Raw genomic sequence first — 23,597 nt, forward strand, 5'->3', positions numbered from 1 at the left:
TAATTAGATAAGAAAGTAAAAACATCAACTATTTTTCATTTACATAACATAACAATCTAATAGATTTCCATATAGCTTATCTGTTTTTCATTCTGTATAATAACAGTTGGCAACATTAAGTTACTGTCTGACAGGCAGGCGCGCTTTGGTTCTATGAGCGCAGAAAATTGTGATGTAAAAAGAGAAGAATAAATGTTTGTTGACCATCATGGCGAATCCTAGAAAATTTAGTGAAAAAATCGCCCTTCACAATCAAAAGCAAGCTGAGGAAACGGCTGCTTTTGAAAAAATAATGCGTGAAGTTTCCGACGCAACCAATAAGGTATGTCGCGGGTCGCCTATTTACTCAGGCAATCGCTTCCTGGCCGTCAAATGTGCTAGCCGACGTAAACAATAATCATTTCAATATTGCGACTCAATTACTTACTGAATATTAATCTCGTACGAATGAAAAAGGAACAATGTTTCTGCATATTCAGTTCTCATAATAATTAACAACTGTCATTGTCGAAATTGTTTTATTATTGTATATCATTTGCACACTCCAAACAATAACGAGATTAAGAATATGAATGGTTGAAGGTTACTGTTCTTAAAAGATGTAATATTTGTTTTGGGCACCCATTACCATCCAATATTTCATTCACTGTTTGTAAGCTTTCAACTTATCTGGCGAATGCATTCGATATTTGTAACATCCATATAAGATTATATTTATTAATTCGACAATTATTAATATAATATAATAATAATAATTTATTGGTGCAAAAGTAAATATTACAAAAGAAGCTTATATATATGAGCTTACAAAATAAGTATCACTATTGTTAAATATTACTATTAGATAAGTACTCTATTTACATGTGGTTTGGCACTTTAAAAAGAGTAAAACTTATCCTTTATGGGTTATTTACATAATCTGTGTTAAGGATAATTAGCCCAAACCCTAATGGAAAATTAAAAGTAACATTAAATACATGCATAGCAGAGTCATTTGAAGAGGTAAAAACAAATTTAAGAAATAAATAACAAAACAAAAACATAATATAATTTTATATGAGAGAGAATACAAAACAACGCCATTATTATTCATTTGCAACACACAGAACATGTCATTTAAGGCAATATTATTTAGTTACTATTTACATATAATTTAAAAAATATCAGTGTAAAATAAGTAATATATAAAACTGTACCAATTTTAATAATATCATAAGGAAATATATACAATAAACTAGCTTACTGCTTACTTTGGGTACTTTTATATGTATATTCATATCTTATTGAAAATATTTATTGAAAATTAAAAAAAAAAGTGTTATTGAACATTGTTTGGTTGAAAACAATTACATAAATACCTAAAACAATAGGCAGTTGTTGAGAAATGGTGGTTACAGGTTAACTCTAGTAGTCGACGAGCCAAAGTCAAAGCCCCTCCTGAGCCAGAAGTTGTTGAAATCCTAGTTCAAACACAACAGGGCTTGGGTACATTCCGGAGTGGCTCACTTCCTAATGTCGCAGCACCCGAGCCACCAACAACAAAGACGGAAGTCACTAAGGTTCCACATTTTGGAATCTGCTTGTTCAATACCCATATAATTTGCTCCCTTATCTTCAGTTATAGTATAGCTCAGTAGTAGTTTATTTTTAAATGTTATTAGAAATTTTTAGGATATCCATCTGGTATATTATTTTTTTATTTCAGCCTAAATTGTTTCGAATGATGATATATCAATCCTGCATGAGAATATGCCTAGTGTATCACGAGAATGCTATATTATATTAGCGATTCAAATAAATAGATTATCAAGAAAAACATGTTGAACTAAATTTGTTGCAAGGCAGCAGTTATAAATGATAATGTGTAAAACATTAAGCTGCAAACCTTGAATCGGCATTCAAAGCTGAAAGCTTTGACATAAATATGTTTTTTTTGTAACATGTGCTGTACAAGTTTTTCTCGCGAGTAACTTTATTGTTTATTTTATAAACAGATTAATAAAGAAATATGACATGCTTAAGTAACAAATGCTGTCCTAAAGTAACCAACTTTCCAGGAAATAATTAAAATTTGTTAAATTATGTATTTATATGATGATAATAAATTCTGAATTTGTAGTTACTATTATCCAGTATTAAATATACTAATAAATATTCAAATAAATATTAGTAGACATTGAAGGGATCAAGTTATTAATTAAGAGAATAAATGTTTTCTCTACAGTACCTTTAAAGCATTATAAGAAACTAAAATTAGTTTATGATATATATATCAAACTAATTTAATAAATCAATCAATAAATAAATAAAATAAATTCAACATAATACATATTTAAATTATCCAAAAAGGATACTATTATTGTTTTTATCAACATCACTATTTGTATTAAAATGAAATTAGCAAATTATGAATAATCATAATTATTGATTATTTTCAACCATTTCAATGTTTTCAGTATACTGCATGTTTCTATTATATGTGCCGATTCTGATATACACAGTCCTAAACAAATTTGGCAGGACTGCTTTTTTTTTATAATTCAACATGTGAGAAAGAGATAGCAATATATAATAATACAAAAAAACTGAAACGGCAACATTGATTACAAATATATTATGTAAACTTACTGGAATGTTTCATGTATATTTGGAAAATGTATGTTATAAAAGCAAGAATGTAACGTTAGTTTAATTTACGTAGATTTTAGATATATTTTTAATTTATTCTTTATTATGTATGGCTTTTATTATTTCTTCATACTATAAATGTTAACAATTATAATTATAATGATAACTATGTTGTTCAGTGTAATTGAATGATTAATTATTTATCTGTTAATTGGGATTAATGTATCACAGGTAATTACTTAATGCAGTATTCTTATCCTGATTCAATAATCTTGTTTGAATATTTTGTTGTGTATTGTTGTGTAGAATTTGTATGTGATAAATTAAATCAGGATAGTGTAAAGCGAAAATAAGATACCTGTGTTATATAACATGTGCACTGCCTTATTTTGAAAGGTTGTCTTGATAAGAATGAAATACTTTATTTCATTTTAAAAATTCCTAATATTGATTGTGTAAATGTTTGTTTTTTATTATGAACAAAATATTTTAAATAATTATTTTATTATTTGTCAATAGCCCGAGGAAGCACCACTAGTGACGCAGTATGGTCTCGGTGGTAGGAGTGGGGGGACGTCACCGTCACCACGGTCGCCGGGACAGAGAGGGCGGGCGTCATCATCGGTTGGTCCGATGCGACGACCCGCTGATCGCAAGCATGACACCAGCCCATATGGAAGCACGGTATATCTCAGGTAAGAATTTACAGAAAGGTCCTCAGCGCAGGCCATCTTGTCTCATCACTGCTTTGACGTATCGTAACGACTTAAAAAGTAAACGTAGTATAAAAAGCCTTTACAACAACGACACATCAGGCGGTTATTTTGTATCTATTGTACACCAATACTTAAAACAAAATAAAGATAATACTTAATATAATATATAATAAAAAAATACTTAGAACAAAAGTTGCATGAGGTGCAACAGGCGGCTTTATCGCTAAAGCAGCTATCTTTTCCCAGACCACCTTTAGGTAGAGGATTGGTTGTAACATAAATGTGGGAAGGGGAATTACAATTATTTATAGTAGTCGTTACTCCTACTGAAGTTTTATAATAAATTTAATAAATTATTTTTATATCACGTTAATTACTCTCACATATGCATAATTAATTCATAGAGCGGAACATAAAATAGTCTTATTACCATAAAGTCAGTAATTGTCTTAAATATTCTGAAAGTAAAGACTCGTGATAGAATTCTCGAAATGATTACTAGAACATCCCGTAATATATTTGATATCAGTTTTATTTAAAATTGAAACTTGCACTCTAGTAGACTCAGCGGCATAGCAATCTTCTAAATTAAATATCTTATCGTTACGTCTTCAAAATTCCCGCCAAATAATAGTTCTGATTTAATTGTAGATAATAGTGGCAATTCTATTGTACGTAATCTTTACACTATACTTGCTAACTCATCCTCGTGTATGGTGTGAAAAGGATAATTTTTTTTATTGTTGTTTCAAATAATTTTATTTTAGATATTGCCTAAAACGTAACCAAACATACAAATAGTATAATAATCACTTCAGTTTCTGAAACTGTAATCAAAGTCAGATTAACTAATTGTTTTCTATCTGTGTGGGGATTGGTAGATGGCAGCCGATGTCGATATAAGTGAACAATGAACGTTCAGTATTTATTCGGTTTAATAAATATTACTTTGCTGAAAATTAGTTGTATAATGTCAATAAAATAATTTTAATCTCGTTACTTTAAAGATTAACTCTAAGATATAAAGATTACTCGGAAATTTATTAGAAACAATAAATACTTTTAAAAAAACATTAGGAAATATATTGATATATATATTTGATTTGATGATTAAGGTCCAAGTTCCCAAAAAAGGCATTTGCGGGGCGGCTTTGATTGACAAAAATTGATGAACATGATATGTTCCTGAACAAAATAATTTTACTAATGTCTAAGCCGCACTCATCGCGTATCGCGATAATATGTGTGTGAGAAAACTGCGTCTTCGGCGAAGGTGAATATGCACCCACACTGCACCGTCGTGTAGTTTATTGCGAAGTCGCGCGGATAACTGATAATGAGATCTTTAATGTTATTTTTTCACTTCGTTGACCATACAAAATGATACATACGTCTTATTTATTACGCTCGATGTCGAATGCAGAAATTCCGAAGGTCATTGCGATACATTATTTGATGCTTACCGACAACGGAGCGAATTGCCGAAAGCAAAATCTTCCCAAAGATTTGTCTCCAAAGATCGCGATATCGCGAATAATCCCTTTATTGTCATGAATGCGACTTGATCGTATTTGGACGACGTATTGGACGTATTTTGAAGTTATTGCAGTAAGACCGACTCTTATAACTCTCCTTAAGACTTATGAAATTAAGATACATTTTTGGAACAAAGTTTTTTGACGAGGCTTACAGTGAAGTTAACTGGCAGAAATCATCTACTAAGGAAAAAGAGTTACGCCCCGTTTCTAGGCTAAATTTGTCTCTCTTTGCTTTCCATCTGCCTCTTTCTTTTATATACCTTTTTATATAATACTGTTTAAATTTATTTTCTGTTATTATAAATAAAAATTGTATTTCTTTTCATTTTAATATTCTCAAATATTGCTGATTTATTTAATTGTCTATTATTTAATACATAGTATATATATACTTAGATAAAGATACTTCGTTCCAACTGGGTTTCCCGACAGCTTTCTTTTATTTATTAATAGGTTAGGAATAAAAAAAATAATTTTATATTGATTTGAATCAAATTTTTGTGATCAATATTTTGTTGTAGAGGATGATCGAATAGACCCAGCGTGACGAATGTGATATAAATAAAGCGACAAACCACCTCCGCCTATATTTTTCTTCTACAGGTGTTACGGTAATACTTAGTCTTCCTCCAAATATTATTCAGGAAGAACAACCACACTACTCACCGAATACGATCGCTAAATGTCAAAAAGTGATACTCGATATCAATTATAACATTTAAAAGATACATGCACTAAAATACCGTCACTTGGTAGGTTATTAACATTTCATCAGTGAATTATGAAGTGAGCGAGTTCTAATTGTATAGCACTGCTGTTTAATCCTCTAACTTAAATTGTGATGTTCCCTGATTAAAAAAAAGCAAATTTAAGATAGATACACCAAGGGCACGAACAACATATCTGTGGTAATAAATTTAACAATAAAAAAAGTGTAGCATTGCTGAGCTCTGTCCTGTTTTCTGTGGTTTAGATTTCTATGAAAAATCTATTATCGAAAATAATCTTGTTTCTTTCATCTTTTAATTTAATAGTGTTGCTGGTGATAAAAGGCAGTCAGTCTTGACTGCCAAATGGGCCATGGCTTCGTATAAGGCTTTAGTCTTTACATTGCCAATGTACTGCCAAACAAAGGACCTAACAAACGACTGACAGACATTAATTATTTAATACTGTGATATAAAATCAGGAACAAGTTAAAATTTTACATAATTCAACCGAATCATTTAATTTACAATTCAATGCAAAAATAAATGAATAATTAAATATCAACTTCCTAGTTCAAACTTTAATGTCATTGTCATATAATTATATACTCTTATTATTATACTTACAAATGTTTAAAATAAATAGCTCATAATCGATAAACCGATTGCAATTACTCCAAATATTTACAATTAAAATATACCCCCTTCCAACCATTAGCGGGAAAAGCCAAATAAACAACATTTCACAGCAAACTGACCCGATATCATTGGTCGAGAGCTTGATTAATCTATGATATGCACTATGGATTTGCAAAAAAATTCTGAATTTCGACGAAACTTTTATCGGAATTTTGGAAGTAAAATTAAAGTAATATAAATAAGTACGTAAATCTAAGGTTTGTTTATTCTTATACCTACTTCCATTAGAATAGTTTTTATGTTATGGAATATACTGGATTAAGACTATCACACAAACACACACAATATTCCAACCAAACGCAAACAACTTACTGGGGTCTCAAAAGTAGAGATTTGCCAAAATACGAAAAACACAAAATTTCATGCAGTGCAATACGTAAAATGTCTATTATATTGTTGTTCTTAAAATAAAATTTCCATTTAAACTATGATATTTGCATCAGTAGATATTACAAGATATTTGAATAAAAACGTGAAAAAATTACGTGAATCGTGACGGTTTAATGTATTAGCAATGTACGTGCGGATCGATCGCTTCGTCGCTATGTAATGTATCTATATATATATATATATTTTATTTTTGTTAAATCTCGTTTTTTTATAAGGATGTAATGGATCAAACCCTTTTTATAGTTACTTATGTTTTAAAAATAAGATCCCGTGCAAAACTCTGTACTGTCGTGGTACTCGTTATACAAGTGGGAATATTTTTGCGACGGAAACGTTGCATTTAAATTTCAACTTGAAATATTCTCATTCGCGCTCAGAGTAGTTTTATTTTAAAGTATGAAACATTAAAATCAAAATCGTACAACGGGTTTTGATGCAATAAATTAATGGGCTTAAACTGCCAATTTAAATAGTCCTGTACCATGGTATCTTTACGTATGACACATCGAACAGTTTAATTCAATTCTTATTACATGAACCATTCTTGGTAACCTCATTCATAATTAATGCTTTTATTGTTATGTGTCCAAATTGAAACGACAGGAAATTTGTATTGATATTGTATAGACACCGTTTATGAAAAGTCGATTATAACTAGCCGACTTCAAAAAAGGATTAATATCAAGTAACAATATAAGTACTTTTTTGTGTATAATTATTTAGGACGATTATTATTGCACACCTAGAAAACAAAATGACGCGCTCTATTAGGCATTTGACACACCAAATAAAATAAGTTATTGGAATTTTTGTCAATGATTTTTTAATAGTATAAGTTTATCCATTAGATTTTTGTGCCTCGCAAAACACGTTAAGTCCGTTGGTCCTGTCGGATTTTCGTCAAAACTGTAGATTGTAGAAAGTGCACCTATTATTATTCACTCACTCGAGCACTGTAATAACTCATTGTGGCTCGTGTTTGAGATTTTCCAAAATTTATTCAAAAGCTCTCTATTATTATAGCAATTAAAATTTTTAACCAATATAAACTATTTTATTTGTCAATATTAACTAACATACAGATCTTTCCGATGGAAAAATATCTGAATTAAATTTATGTTCTATATACATTAGTATATAATAATACGAGATTAACGTTAAGTATGGCTAGCATAACAAATTAGTTATTTTAATATTTTTTATAAATTCGTGATTTGTAATGATAATTGACGTGATTAATATTTTATATAAATGCAATGAGTCATAGATTTATATAATCAAACGGTGTAAACTTATTCTTGTTAAATGTATTAGTAATTGTATAGTAATAAATCTTCCATTCGTACGCAGCGGTTTTTCGTGAAATAAACTGTTCGTTAAAATTACGCAAACAATGGACAATATAAAATTATAAATACTAATTTTATATTAACTCATTAAATATTGATATTAAGAAATATATACAATATAAAGGTTAAAAATCGTTTTAGAACAATATTTTAAAAATTGTTATCCATATTTTGCTTATAAAAATGTTTATCAGTATATTGTGTGCCTTGTTAGTCCAATGGCTAGCTCGTAAGTCTGCAGACCCGCAGACCTGGATACAAATAAGAGGGATGACGAGGGGAAATATGTCATTTTATGTGGAAAAATTAAATAAAGTCGTTAGTACTTATTACTTCAGTATATTAATCTATAGGTTGTCGTTTTTTTTTTTACTGATAAATTCTACTCATTCGTTCTAGTCCACCACCGGACAGCAATTGGCGACGGACGAACTCTGATTCAGCGTTACACCAGTCCTGCGGTGAGCAGCAAGTGACGACGCAGCCGCTCTCACCGCACCACCCTCTGCATTCCCACGGACACCCACACTTACACCCTCACCAGAATCATCGGCGAGGTAAGAATCGCAACTTTAATGATTTTGATCGTCAGTACTCAGTCGGAATTCGGAACTCTCATTTTTCCTGTAACGTGTTGAGCATTTGTTAAAAAATAAGAATTTTTTTTTTTATTACTTGCTCAGTTGTTTTAATGTTTTTTTTTTAATAATTACATTTTATACTATTCTATACTAATAAGGATAAAGGTGTTATTTAATAAATAAATCGAAACTTTCGATTTGGTTTGAAGAAATTTCTTATTGTTTATTTTTTCTACTTTATACACAGCTATTTGTTTTTTTATTCGTATAAAGTTCACAATAAACTGCTTTAAAAAATATATAATCTTAATCTAAATTTTAATTGAAGTTTTGAATTGACCTGATACTTTGTTTAAATAGATTTAATAACGTTAGTTTTTTCAAATTTAAATAATTTGTAATTAAGTTGATATATATATTATTTTCAGCTAGCAACATTCCTCTCGACGTGCTAGCGACGCTGGGAATGAATCCGACGAACCGTCCGCGATCGTCGTGTGAAATACCGCGAATACCTAACAATAACAAGTAAGTGACTCACTAGAAACGTCACACGTTTATGAATTAAGTCGTTTTTATAGTTTATGGAACGATATGTTGAGGCTTAAAACGTGTGTTAGACTCGATATTGTTTACATACTATAAATATTTAATTTAAATATCATAATTTATTTTCATTAAATATAAATCTCAAATCAGAATTTTGATTTTAGCACGAATAATCTTTAATTAAAGTATTAGCTCGTCTTTATTGATTAAAATACATGTAGAATATAAATCTTAATGTCTTAATCAACTTATCAAATACACACGATTTGTTCCTACTTATCATCTCGTATATGATAATAATTATGCTATATAATGAGACTGACAGGATCATATATAGAACAATAATTATAAGTTTTATTTTTTGTTTGATTTTAAATCATAGCTATGAACTACTTTACTCGGAACATTGTACGATTATTACTACACTACATATAACACTGTATATGGTATTTAATTTGAAGATTTTCCTCTTATAACCGGCATAGAGTAATTTTAATAAATTAGCCCTACGCAGCTGGTCCATGTAGATTTTTTTATATGTTTGTTCAATACTTGAGCGCATTTCACTTAGATAAGTTACGGACCGTAAATCCCACTGTTAGAGAATGTCCTCCAATACTATTAATAAGAAGGTTTTAGGATATGTGTCAGAATTTCATCCGACAGACCGATTTCCTTACAATGTTTACTTACTGCCATAAATATAAATTTAAACTCGAAGACCTAGAAAATATCATACTCACTATATTGTAAATAATAGAAAATATATTTGAGAAAATAATTAGTCGAAGAATGTAATGTATAATATAATCTATTACGTAACATAGTAAAATAAGTTTAAAATAGTAACGATATTACGCCTTCTATATTTGAATTTCTCAAACAAATCAACCCACGAAAATAATGTTTAAATTATACACATGCGTCACAATAAATCGACGAATTCAATCAGTGTACTTAATTACATTTTTATATTGCTAAAATATAAAAGCATATTTAAAGCATTCGTGTATTTCATTTCGATTAACGCGTTTCTACATACGTGTTCCTTTCGAAAAAAAAATCATGGCACTTAATAAAACTCATCTACGGCTGCCATAATCGCGTTCTCATCGTCACCTTCATTTAATATAATTACGGTCCTAAGTGGGAAAATATTGGGAGTGGTCAATGATATCGTAGCCAGCACTGAGGGTGGCATAGAGTGCAAGTTCCAATAGCAGTGTATATAAGAGTAGTGTGGTGCCCGCAGCGTGTACGAGAGTGGCGGGGGCGGCGGCGGCGCGGGCGGCGCGGGCGGCCTGCAGTGCGAGCTGCAGGTGCCGGGCGGCTCGCTGCCCGACCTCACCTCCGTGCACTTCCCGCCGCCGCACTACCTGCCGCACCGGACCTCGCCCGAGTACCAGCCCCGATATGTGAGTATACTCCCTGACTACTACACATCAGTTGTAGTCCAGGCTAACGGAAACACCTGATAGTCGACTTTTCGATTGGAATAATTCCTAAGTATAATATGTCCAAGTTTTTGTCTCGAAATGAATCTTGAAACATTTGCGTTTTTGCAAATATCGTTTAACCTGTAATGTTTTACGTCGAAACTGGCGGAACATTTGTTAAGAAAATTATTAATTAATATTTTCTATTTATAGTTGAAAAATTTTGTTGTACAACTCCAATTACATAAGGACATTCAAAATACATATTCCAATTGGAAAGACGGTTATTAGAATTTTTTGTTGAGCGGCCTTTTTGTGCCCCATCTTTGCTGGATTTTTTCTATCGTTCTGTCGCTTCGGACTTTCTTGTGTTGTAGTGTGCGTCTTCGTTTTTGATTTGTTGGGAATTCACGTTTTCACCGAAAAAAGGGTTGTAATGTATTTAAATACTTATACCTTCAATGAACTACCAATTTTAAATTCCACTATTCTATAGTATCTAGATTAATGTCAACGTACTGTTCGGCACCATCAAGTAGAACTTGAACGACCTAGGTAGATCCTAGGTAGTCTCATCTAGATATATATCTTTACGATTTGAGTAATACATATGATTCCAGTACAGATTCAGATATATAATACTTAATATCGTACATAAAGTTCGTAATTTTTATACATATTGAATAAAATTCACTTACATTTTTCAATGATGTTATGAAATAGTACTTCCAATGTGTTTTGTCAATCAAAATAATTCAAATTTGTCACGATATCCATATGAAACGATATAATCTGAGCGTGATCAGAATGGGATCCGACCTTTCGGAAACGGTGGCGACGGCGGCGTGGGCAAACTCGCGTCGATGCTCGCATGACGTCACTTGTTTGTTAGTCGTGCATATTTGTTTGTGATTTGCAACTATTTTAGTATAGAAGTTTTTATTGTTATAAAATGATTTTAGTGATATGAAATTAGACTAGAATTATTAATAAAAAGGCGTAGTTTTGAAAGGTCAATTAGATGAAATAACAAAATGTCTATATAAATAGACATAATTGCTAAAATTTTATTACCCTTTTGGCTTAAGCAGAGTTGGATTATTATTTCCTTTGCTCGAGAACTGTCATTTTCGATATAGTTTGACAAAGTTCCGTACAATTTTCATAGTGCGCGGACTATATAGCGGTGAAAATAAGAACTACCGCTATGTTGAATCGTTTTAAGATATCTATACATAAAATAATTAAATACAACAAGCGGAGATAGATATTAGAATTGAGATTCTAACGATTCTTTGTTAAACCGTCTAACGTTCACTCCTGTATAATAATAATTTTACATCGACGCTCACGTCACACGGTTGCATATATCTAAATCACTCGGTTTTAGTATCGCACTATTGGCAAATTTTAGTCGAACTATCTCAATAGTTGTACGTATCAATAATTATAACATTATAGTCGACTACGGTTATACAATAAAATATCATTCAACGACTTTATCGCATGTAACGTATAAGCATAAAGTGAGCGCGCTGCGCGAACGACACGAGCGGCAAGAGCGCCATGAGACAGTGAGTGTGCCCGCAGAGCCCGACGGGCAGCGTGTCGCCGGCGACGGGCGGCCTGTCGCCCGCGTCCGGCTCGCCCGTCGGCGCCACCGTGCCGCTCGCCGCCGTGCACGACCAGCCGCTCTACGACGCGCAGGTACACACGACACTCACTCGCGTCTTATAGCGTTACATACGTCACGTTGATCGATACGATATATTGTAAACACAGGAATTTATTCATACATTTTTTTTTTAATTTTAAATTTTTTTAAATATAAATACTAATTCTACTCTATAAATGTCTAACGTCGTTTTACAATGTTAACTTTAATTTTTAATCGGCAATGAACTCGAGACCGGTTGCATTTACTGATTTTATTTACGATTTAATTATTATATAGTTTATGATCATTTTCGTTACCTATAAGTATTATTATCGGATTGTAAATTTGAAAAATATTTTTAATGTTGTAAGAACGTATGACGACTTCCTGAACGATATCGGTCACGGTAACAGATCTCAGCCGGGATTAGCCAACGCATGCTTTATCTGTTCACTCTCTCACAACCCGATGGAACGGCAATCCGACATATTCGAAGAGAATTCGAGCACAGCACCCAAACCCGCTAAACAAACAGAACGTAAATAGATTTAAACGAAAAACTTTAAAATTCAAAATTACATTACAAACGTGACAAAAATATTATGATGAAATATTAGGAAATATATTCAAAACATATTCAACAATATCGTACTATTTAACGGATATTCTGTAAGGCTAATTACACCTTAAACTATAAACCATAAAGATTATTTGATAACGATTTGTTAGTAAAGTGTCCTAAATGAAATACTATATTTTATATTTATTTATATTATGTAAATTAATTATAGTAAGTCAGTTCTGTGTTTTTACCAGCTCTATGTTTTTTGTCTCGTTCGGAGCTAATAGTTCGTTATATTTTGTGCTTTATGGCGTTGTTATAAACTCTAAATTTTATATTAATCAAATGTGTCAACATATACTGTCTTCAAAGCGAATATGTTTTGCTAAAATTATCATTGAATTAAATGTTTCTGGATTCGTCACATATACAATTTGGATTATAATTGATACAACTGATATAACATGTTATCCCGTTTACTTTGTTAGATGTTTAACATTTTTGTTGTTTATATTTTTGTTGTGTTTATTTGCTTTCAACACGGTCATGTTTTTGTTTATTTCAGAATCACTTATCTGTACCAAACACAAATAATTATCTTCATCATAATAAGGTTCGTTTTCTTTTGTAACCTCCTTTTTATACTTTTTTTAAAAATCATTCACGAAATTTTTCGCTTCGGTGCTTTTAAACGCTGACTTTTGATGTCATGTCTTCGACCTATTAACGGTATTGAATTTCACATTACATTTATATTATGTAATAATTACAAAGCCTAACAATTATTATTATTAACATTTTTTTTTTCTATAATTTGCATGATTAATGATTCAGCTTTGCAGTTTATAACTACAAAAATGCTTTCATCTGATTACTTTATTAGGACCGGAAAATGATTTTTGCTCAAATATATTTATTAAGCTCTTATTCTAACGTTTCTTATTTAATGCTTAAATTTTATAACGTAATTGATTACCAAAGAAATTCATAGTTCATGTTTACGTGTGTATATTTACATTTTTCCCGTTCAAATGATTGATGAAAAAAAATATTTGAATATGTCTAATATTTATTTTTAATAAAAAATAATGTTATATTTTAAATAGCTGTTATATATTTTTAATGTTATGCTTTTATATGTTAAAATAATCATTAAAATAAGTTAACATAAGTCATTATTCCTACGCCGGTGTCATCATATGTTTAGTAACGGTATATGATAAATTATTCTTAAAATTGGGCTAAATATATTGGTAAATAATATTGACACGCTGATTTCTCTTTCCTAATATATTCCTTCGCATTATATAAATAAAAACCTAATATTAATGGACCACTTAGCTCTGGTTAAAGTTTCCAACATCTAAATTGATCAAGTAGTTTATAAGATTAGCAATACCGTTTAAATAAAACAAATATGTACTATTAAATAACAATTCTAATTTCAAAACGTCATTTTTTAATAAAGTGTTGTAATTTTATATAAATGTAGTAATTATACAAATTGTCGAATACTAACTTGTATCAAACATTATCCCTAATTATTGTATAAAATGTTCTTATTATGTTATAGAAAAATCCAACATAGTCTCATACATTATACATATATTATATTAAACCAAACCCGATGGTTCTTTTCAAATAAACGTCATCAATTTTTAATAATTAAATTTATTACTACAATTTATTCCGATATGGGATTTTCCGTGTAATTTTCGGTAATGAATCCATTTCTAAAAAAACTTTCTATTTTTAACCCTTTTTCTAAATCTACAAATAAATATACTATATATTTATTTGTAGATTTTCGACAGTCAATAAGAAAGCGTGCTTTTATATATTGGATAAAGTATTTCACTGTAAGTTCATAGTGTAAATAGTCCATAACTTGATACATTTTCTTGTTTGTTTTTTTTTTAAACTATTTTTTTCTTTTACCTTGTCAATCAAATGTGCTTATAACTTTAATAAGATGTTTTAATTGGCATGTCACATCATACTTGGTTCTTTACTATAATTGTGAAAACGACCACTTGACATTATAAATCATTGCCAATAACAAAATGCTATAATAAGTACTGCTTAAAATCTAACTGCATGATGAAGAGCTGTGTCTTGAAAACAGTGAGGTGAACTATCGGCTTTCTGTCATGTTTAAATCGTTTTTTATTTGAGAATTTAAATAAGCAAAGAGTTTACTTATAAAGAATAAATAATGCTTGTTTAGATATATTTACTATTAACCAATAAGAATGATGTGTACCTGATATGTAGACATATCAATTTTATTTTTGCAAAATTCTCCAATTTACAGAACTCAGTAAATTTTTGTATGAAATGATTCAAACATGACATTTTATCTTACACTGTTTTCACGCTTATTTAAAAGGTGGTAAGATCTATTTTTGTTCACGCTATCATTTTCTATTTGACTGGTTACAGAACATGTCACCGCTCGACCACAGTTGGATAACGTCGAGCTACCAGTCCCACTGCAGTCCGCCTTCACAATATTCATCGACATCAAATATAAATGTACCCTCACCCACAGTGAGTAGACTTTTACATTTTACACTGCTAACTGTTCAACGTTTATTCTGCTACAGTATAATTATTAAATTCTATATATAAATTGATGTTAGTATAATCAAAAACACATCAAAGTCTACTCCCAAACAGATTTGGGATTAGACTTCGATGTGTTTTTGACTGATCATAAATCATAAATTTTGTTATTGAGATTGCCACTTTTTTGTAATTCGCCGCTAGGTGGCTCTGCAAGATGTATCCTTACGTTTCCCCATCTATCGATATTCCAATCCCTGATGCATTTGGTTTGTTATGTGAACTTTTATGGCGCAGGAAATAAAATAATATAACTTGTCAAAACTCGGTAAGGCTGTACATACATTAGCCAGACTATCTCCGTTTTTAATTTTTTTTCTGAATTTCGGTCTAGTCACCATTAGACATTGAGGAAATATAGAGTGCATCATAGTTTCCGCACACATTGTAGGCTCCTGCCCAATTTGAAGCCATAGGCGTTAGCAAGGAAGAAATAACCATTATGAATATATATAAATAATACAACAAAATGTATTTCAGATGGTGCACAGTCCAGGCAGTCCCGTGGAGTCCCCGCAGACGGACTACAATAACCTTCACCAAGTATTATTACAACCGTTCGAGCAAATTACAATGGTAAGTTATTATATATACATATTATAAATTGAATATTTATATTGCAAACGTAACGTTACTTAAGAGAATTTAACAATTTTAAATTGTTATTTAATTGTGTTATTATATGAGTGAACATATCCTAAAAGAGTATAATGTAAGATATGTTTTGAAATTAAGCGTCAGAGGCGATAATTGTATGATTGACTAGATAAATTATCAAGGTTTCAACTCCTCTATATATTTTAAATAACAATATATGAAAATATATTTTTCTATCAGTGTCGAGCCGAGTACGTTCGTCCTTACGTAATCTATTCGAACGGCGTGAGGAGTAAAGTTAAAGAAACCTTAAATAAAGATATTTCATGCGATTTGCAGATATCCCATATATATTTTATCTTTTAAAATTAATATTAATACATCTTAATACTACACAATTTAATTTAACCAAACTCAATTTCAAACATCCGGCCGGCAACTTGGCCGTTATTTTAAACGCCACGTCTTTAGCTCGATTTGAAAATATCTAGAATAGAATAATGACAGTTTAACTATATTATATTATATGATTTTTGAAGCATATTGGGAATTCCTTTGTTGATAGTTCCTCGCCACTAAATGGGTAGTTGAAGTGTTTAAGTGCACAAAAAAGTGTAACTTGCAGAACTTAATCTTAGCTCCCAGGATTGATTTCTTGCAGCGCTAATTTTTATATACGAAGTTGACCACTTACCATCGGGTACAGGGACCATTTCCCCGTCCACCTACCTACACAGCCTAAAAAAAAGTTCGTACAACGTTCCAGATTCTGTAGATGTCATACGGTCAGCTCAATATATATATTCGTAATGAAACAGTCACCTGTTCCATTACACATATTTCAGAACGTTAAATATGGTTTTTTTTTCAGTCCCTTGGTTTAACATAATTTAGATAAATTTTAAATATAAGCTATAATGATTTTTGTAAGACATTATTAGTTGAATTAAATACAAATATTAAATGTATTATCGTGTGTATTAGGCTGTTTTGATACATCATGTATCTTTTTGAGTATGAAAAATAATAACAAATATACACATTTTTGTTATATTTAAATATTTTTTTTTATAATACTTAAATATTAAAGTGAACGTATGGGCTGTCAGACTGTTCAGGTAATTGACTAGGTTATTGACCTGCTTCAATAAAGACTTTTTTATCAGCCTTTAAGACATCTGTCATCTAAGCGGTAACATGGTACCGGTAAATTTATTAAAGTGAGTTTCAAGTCAAGCATACAAAACAAACTATTTGTTTGAATCAATGTATGACTTGCTATAGTATGGGTGGGTGTATAGGTAAAAAATAATAATATTTAAGATCAACGAAAGATAAAATTTGCCATAACATTTATTTACCGTTTAATATCTACAATAATTTATTATTATATTATAACATTTCAATGCATCAATGGAATAGCAGGGAGTTGTGAGTAATATAATTTAAGAGAAATAAACGTGGCTTTATATCGATATTCGAAATAGTATAGAAACTATTTAATAATTAATCAATATGAATATATTTTTATACGAGAAATTAAAATATATAGTGAATATCGGCACTCGCAGTTAAAAGAAATCAGAACACTTGAGAGCAACTAGATTTCAGCACATTAATATCGTAAAAATGCACATCCTAGCGACATTACATGAAATTTGTGTATGTAAACTAGATTATGATTATCCCTAGAATTCGGTAAATAAATTAACGACAAAATTAGATTTGACGTTACATTTAAATTAAAAAAGAAAATCGTCAGAATTTATTTACCAAATTCAATAATGGTAATATTTGTGCTATCAACTACGGTATAAGGTTACTATTTGTTAATTCGGTCGTGATATATTGTATATACTTAATTTACGGATAACAATTATAATGATTTTATAAAAGTGCAATAACGGGCAGGTGTACTTCTTTCATATAGGCTTGGAGGTTATTCCTACTAAAGTGCAGGTTGGTGGATTTGACAAAATTTCACCTGACATATTATTCTGCAAACAAGACGAATAATAAACAAATTTATCACTTTAGCTATATTTATATTTGGCTATTTGAACACAGTTTTAAATTCTTATTAGTATTTTCCGACGTTGTCTCAAATTTGGCCAATGTTATATAAGTATTCACGAGTAATTTCAGTACACATTGATACACGTAAAAATCTAAATTTACTTTGATTAAATAAACTTTTTGAGCACTTTTGAATTATTTAATAATCTGTTTAACGTATTAATTAAACATACAGCTACAAAACGAACCAAAAAAAAATACCTTTTTAAAGAATCAGCTGTGCATTAAAATGCCTTTGTTTTGTATTTATAACCCGAGATTGTGACGAAAAAAAAGTCGATTTGACATAAGATGACATATAGATTTATATAATCTCATTAAATACTTAGGGATTATTAACAAAGCAATATTTTCGGACTATAAATAAACTAATATTAAAACTTAAATTATCAAAACAAATAGTAATCTGTTTGTGGTCGTGTGTGCCTTCGTAAATGTGTGTAACGTTGGTGGATGTTGGCCAAGGATTGGGCGCAGCTGGTGCAGAGTCTCGTGGAGTCGGGCTGGACCGCGCACGTACAGGTCGCGGAAAATGTACGACACCACATACTCACCATACTTTTACGATTATACGTTTTACATTATACAATTTGGTAGAGGCCAAGGTCTGGTTGAGAGCGATGACAATTCAAGTACCATGTAATATGTTTTATCCATAACTAAAAGGGATTGCTATTGGGGTTAGTCGAATAGAGCTATGATATATAGTGACTGAATATAAACTTCAGGTTGCAATTACTAATGCTCTGATAAAAACAAAATTTAATATCACCATTTTATTTGGTGGGATTGTTTTTCAAATTCGACAAGTCAGATACCATAACAATTAAATTCATTCAAATGTCCAAAATAATAAAAATTATGATATTGATCTTATGATATTTAAATATTATAAATACATAAATAATTTATTATTTACACTTTATAATAAAATGAAATGTTTCTGGGTTTATGTCTTTGAATGGGCGTTGTTGCTCGCAAACAGACAGACGCCGAAACGTTAGATCGGAGCACATTTTTTTGAATAGTTCCTATAACTGCACATTTCGAATATTATTGCAAGTAAAAGGAAATGATTTTATAAATTGATATAGAATATTACATTTCGTTTTACGTGCCGCTTGAAATAGTACTACAGTATAAAGTATAAGATATTTTCCATAACTCCAACTGTCAATATTTTGGTACTATTTACAGCTTTCTGCGTTTTAGATATAAATTGTCTAGTGGTAATGTTATTACCGATGTATAGAACGGCATGCTTCGCATATTTAATATTTCTTGCTTTAGAGACAAATCATATTTTTATTACATATTGCGTGTTAAGTTGTATACGAAGCACAGCATGCGTTCAGCAGTTAGATCATTGTTTATATAGCATGCTGATTTACTTGTTTATCATTTAGTATTCGTCTGGTTAATATTTTATAACTGTTTTTTTTTTTTGTCTTTTAAATTATAATTTGACGTTATCTCTCGCTTGACTTTTTATCAAAAATATATTGTAGTCGATGTGCCGTCTTGTGTTATTCTCAAGTTTAGTAAATTTTGTTCTATTTTAGCTTTACATTACAGTTTAAATAGAGCGATTATTGATGTTTTATTCATTTTGGCAGCTGGACCCCCCCACGTCGAGCTACAACACGACGTACATAAACCACAGTTCGCCGCATTCGTCACAAACAACGAATTCGTCACACACATATTCTCAGGTAAATACGGCGCAACTATGATTTTCCCGTCGTAGGGCCCACGTTAAACCGTATACGAGACCGGGTTGGTAAAAAGTAGCCTATTCTTCCCTGGAATTCAAACTGGCTTTATACCAAATTTCATAAAATGTAGTTCAATGGTTTGCCCGTGAAAGCTCATCAGATAGTCTGTCAGAGTTACCTTCGCATGTGTAATTTTAGTTTGAACAAAACTATTTTGCGGTCCTTTTAATTTTGCCCTGCACTAAGATGACGTGTGGCGCCCCGTTGCAGTCGCCGCACGGGCTGAGCGGGCACGGCGGGCACGGCGCGCACGGCTCGCACGGCGCGCACGGCGGGCACGCGCCCGAGCCGCGGCGCGCGCGCGACCCGGTGGCGGGCGGCGGCGCGTACGCGGCGCTGCAGCCGCTCGCCTCGCCCTCGCAGCCGCCCACGCCCGCCACGCCCACCTCCATCCCCGACATCATACTCACAGGTCCGACTCGAGCCCGGTGATGTTGTCATATTTTCCTACTCGATTTTTGCCATCGAGCGGAGCACCCCCAAATGCAGATTGAAATCGGTGGTTATGAAAACCTAGTAACCGTTTCGGATTCGATGAGAAATTCGGAGCCCGGTTTGCAAGTGTGATACTTCACTCACTGGACCGAAGGGGGAGTCGATCTGCTGAATACAATTAAAAGAAGTAAAATAGCCACATCGCGAACCCTTGAGACCTTCTAAAATAATATAAATGTACTACTGTACTACGAGATCGTTTATGAGTAGTTTATGAGATGTCGAATCGTCGATTACAGATTACTCGGGCGAGCTGGACCCCGGCATATTCGGCGGGGAGGAGGCGCAGCTGCGCGCCGGCCTGGACCTGGACGACCTGACGCTGCTGGAGGAGCCCAGCGCGCTGCTGCCGGACTCGTCCGTGGAGCACGAGTTCCGCCTGGACCGGCTGGACGGCTTGTAGTACCGTGTCGGCGCCCCGCTATCTATTGGCAATGATTAGATTCCCTGGCGGCACTCGCGGACCTCACCTATGACAGATCAAAATATAAATATGTAAAATCGTTTTTCCCCTAATTTTTTGATATTTTTTATGTAAAGTTCAATCAAATCTAATAATAATTGATAGAAAGTTGAAAACATAGAAAACACTCGAATGTAATAACGACTACAGAAATGGTTAACTTTTCCTTCTGAAAGTTGTAAACTTTTGGTGCAATATTCTGTGAATTTTGTGAATATTTTTTACAATTTCGTAGACATTACAATGAAATAATTGTTGATTAATCTTTAAAACAATACGAAATGAAATGCCTGTCGCACGTGGGGCCCGCGAGCAGCCCCGGGGAAGTTACTCTCCACCAATACTTCATGACAATTTCTATCGTTTCAAGTCTGAGTTAGTGAATATGACGCGACGTCGAACATTCCCGCTGGCCGCCCCGCTGGCCGTGACTGTGACTCTTGTGAATGCGAGTGACTTGTGGTTTTAAATGTTTTACTCATGTTTTTAATTCGGAGGGTAGGTATGATGTAGAGTTAGATTTTCTAAATGGTGATCGATCCTTTTACCGACGATTCGTGTACAGAATTAATCGATTATTTTCTATTAAGTATTGTGAATATGTACTCGAATATCATTAGAGGATTTATTTCGGATTCGATTCAGACGTTTCGCGATCGTTCGACGTGAGACCGCGACGGTCCGTTTGTAAATAAAACTTCAAAGTGTTCACTTCATAGAGTTGCATTTAAGACGCTAATGTTGCATGCTATTTAAAAGCGATTGAATCGTTTAAACAGTCGTTGACGCGATTATTTTTTTTTTTTTTAAATTAACAATGTATAAATTATCTTGACATTTTTATATTACCTATCGTCTTTCAGCGATTGCTCAAGCGTTGACTGAACCTTAATCCGAATAATTCTTACTAGATAATTACGATTTACCACAATTTTAAAATAATGATTTATTTAGGCACAGGCTTATGGATGTTATGAGGCATGTAAAGTGCTCGGTTTCCCGTTTTGTATGTCCCTGGATGATGTGTCGTTTAAGATTTGTAAATAAGAATTGTTAATAAAATTTTTAATAAGCTTTTGTCGCAAACATATCTATCTGTGTACGTACGCGTGGTTGCGAGTATAAGGATTCATATTATGAAGGTCAATTTTTTCGATGTCTAGTTGAGGGAATCCTGTTCGTTGTATTCGACCATGTATACAAAATTTTGTTTAAGACAGGTACACTGATTTGACACGACGCTGCATTATTGCTGTACTAATATGTAGAGAATTTACCGTTTATATATCAAACTGGATTATTTGAAAGTGTAGTCTTTTGTTTTTTTTTTTTTTTTGAAATATTTATTATAGGAATTAGTTATTACTAGTTGATACTGTTCTGTAAATTATCGAGCGTCGTGTGAGCTCAGTCCGTCCTTCTCTATTCTCTATAGATATCGACGAATATATGCATTTTCAAGGTAGTAGGACTACATCTGAAGTTAAACTTTATAGTTAATAAGTTTCGAAATATTTAGTTTTTTAATTCGTCGCGCCCGCTACGACCACGATTTCATAACGGAGATCTATACTTTTGTAAAAAAAAAATGTACAAATTATAATTTACAACAAACGGCGGGCGCGGTGGAGATCGTGTAGTTACGTGTTTTTTTTTTCTTTTGTTAATGCTCATTTTATTATGTTTTAAGAGTCTAGTCATCAAGTTATATGAGTATCAATTGAAATAGAACCTGTTCTTCGATGTGTTGTTCATATTTATCAGATTTTATTCAGCTTGGTTACGGTTATTATATACATGTTTACTTTTAAATATTTATACGACGAGCGTACGCGGTTCTAAAAATGATATACGAAAATATAATTATGTCCTCCAGCACGAAGTTCAAGCAGAGACCAGCTATCTACTCGGGAGATAAAATGTCACTATCCAGAAAGAACAAAAACTCTTGGCTCGAATTGAGTGAATCCAGACTATCTAGATGCAGTCGTACAAGCTAACTACTAGATCAATAATAAAATAATAAGTAATCCGATATGGTCAAGTAGATAAAACATGTATTTTTACTCGAGTTCGTTAGTAAAGGCATACGTAGCGATGACTTGTCAAAAAATAATCTTTAAAAAACTTTAATTTTTACGGAATAAGTTTCGAAAGAATTGTGACCGGAGAATAGAGCGTTGCCTAGCATTATGTAAATTGACTTACGGATATAGTATTGAAAATTAATTTCAAAGCATCATTATGCTAATATTTTAATCTGTACAAGGTAATAGAGAAACGAATTATTTAAAGTAGTTGTATACGAAACAAATAACTCTCAAATATACTTAAAAAAAAAAACTTTCGTGCTAAATATTTAAAAGTAAACGTAATACAAAAAAAATCTACGAAACGTTTTGTTTAGAATATGTTATCTTCGTATTTTATTCAATATATTATATCGGTTCTTATAATCTGAAACAAATACATAAATGTATATAATATATATTATAATATAACCTCTTTGCGCACACTATGAAACTAAACATGTGCAGCTGTACACTGAAATAAATATAACGGTGTATAGTTGTATCGTATGACTAAATTTTATTTTTCTGATGATGTTTTACTCTGTAAACGAGTATTATTGTTACTGATTCGCCTACGATGTTGGTATATTTTAAATATTATCTTTTATTCCACCTAGAGTGTACTGTATGACAGATTTAGATTGTATAAATGTACGATATATGTGATAAAAATAATAAGCAC

At 31.8% G+C, this 23,597-nt stretch overlaps 1 protein-coding gene across 2 annotated transcripts; it reads left to right on the plus strand.

The window, feature by feature from the left end:
• The first annotated feature begins 116 nt into the window (after positions 1 to 116).
• On the plus strand, positions 117 to 22,728 carry LOC113399308 (CREB-regulated transcription coactivator 3). 2 transcript variants are annotated; one of them, XM_064217648.1, is made up of 13 exons: positions 117 to 322; positions 1,398 to 1,559; positions 3,148 to 3,323; positions 8,427 to 8,584; positions 9,037 to 9,136; positions 10,410 to 10,572; positions 12,184 to 12,300; positions 13,378 to 13,425; positions 15,255 to 15,362; positions 15,918 to 16,013; positions 19,727 to 19,822; positions 20,096 to 20,297; positions 20,620 to 22,728. In XM_064217648.1, exons 1-13 carry the CDS (start codon positions 209 to 211, stop codon positions 20,781 to 20,783), a joined length of 1,704 nt encoding a protein of 567 aa, XP_064073718.1. In that variant the 5' UTR covers positions 117 to 208; the 3' UTR covers positions 20,784 to 22,728. The 2 variants fall into 2 exon arrangements, with proteins under 2 accessions (XP_064073718.1, XP_064073719.1); XM_064217649.1 differs by lacking the exon at positions 1,398 to 1,559 and adding an exon at positions 18,576 to 18,644.
• Positions 22,729 to 23,597: the final 869 nt, after the last annotated feature.

Source organism: Vanessa tameamea, chromosome 18, assembly GCF_037043105.1.
Source record: "Vanessa tameamea isolate UH-Manoa-2023 chromosome 18, ilVanTame1 primary haplotype, whole genome shotgun sequence".
NCBI lineage: Eukaryota > Metazoa > Arthropoda > Insecta > Lepidoptera > Nymphalidae > Vanessa > Vanessa tameamea.

Bases quoted from the DNA above. Each gene is read 5' to 3' on its own strand.
- LOC113399308 (XM_064217648.1), top strand. From the start codon at position 209: ATGGCGAATCCTAGAAAATTTAGTGAAAAAATCGCCCTTCACAATCAA. The intron at 323-1,397 runs GTATGTCGCGGG...TGGTGGTTACAG, and splicing joins TTTCCGACGCAACCAATAAG to GTTAACTCTAGTAGTCGACG. The intron at 9,137-10,409 runs GTAAGTGACTCA...TGGTGCCCGCAG, and splicing joins CGAATACCTAACAATAACAA to CGTGTACGAGAGTGGCGGGG.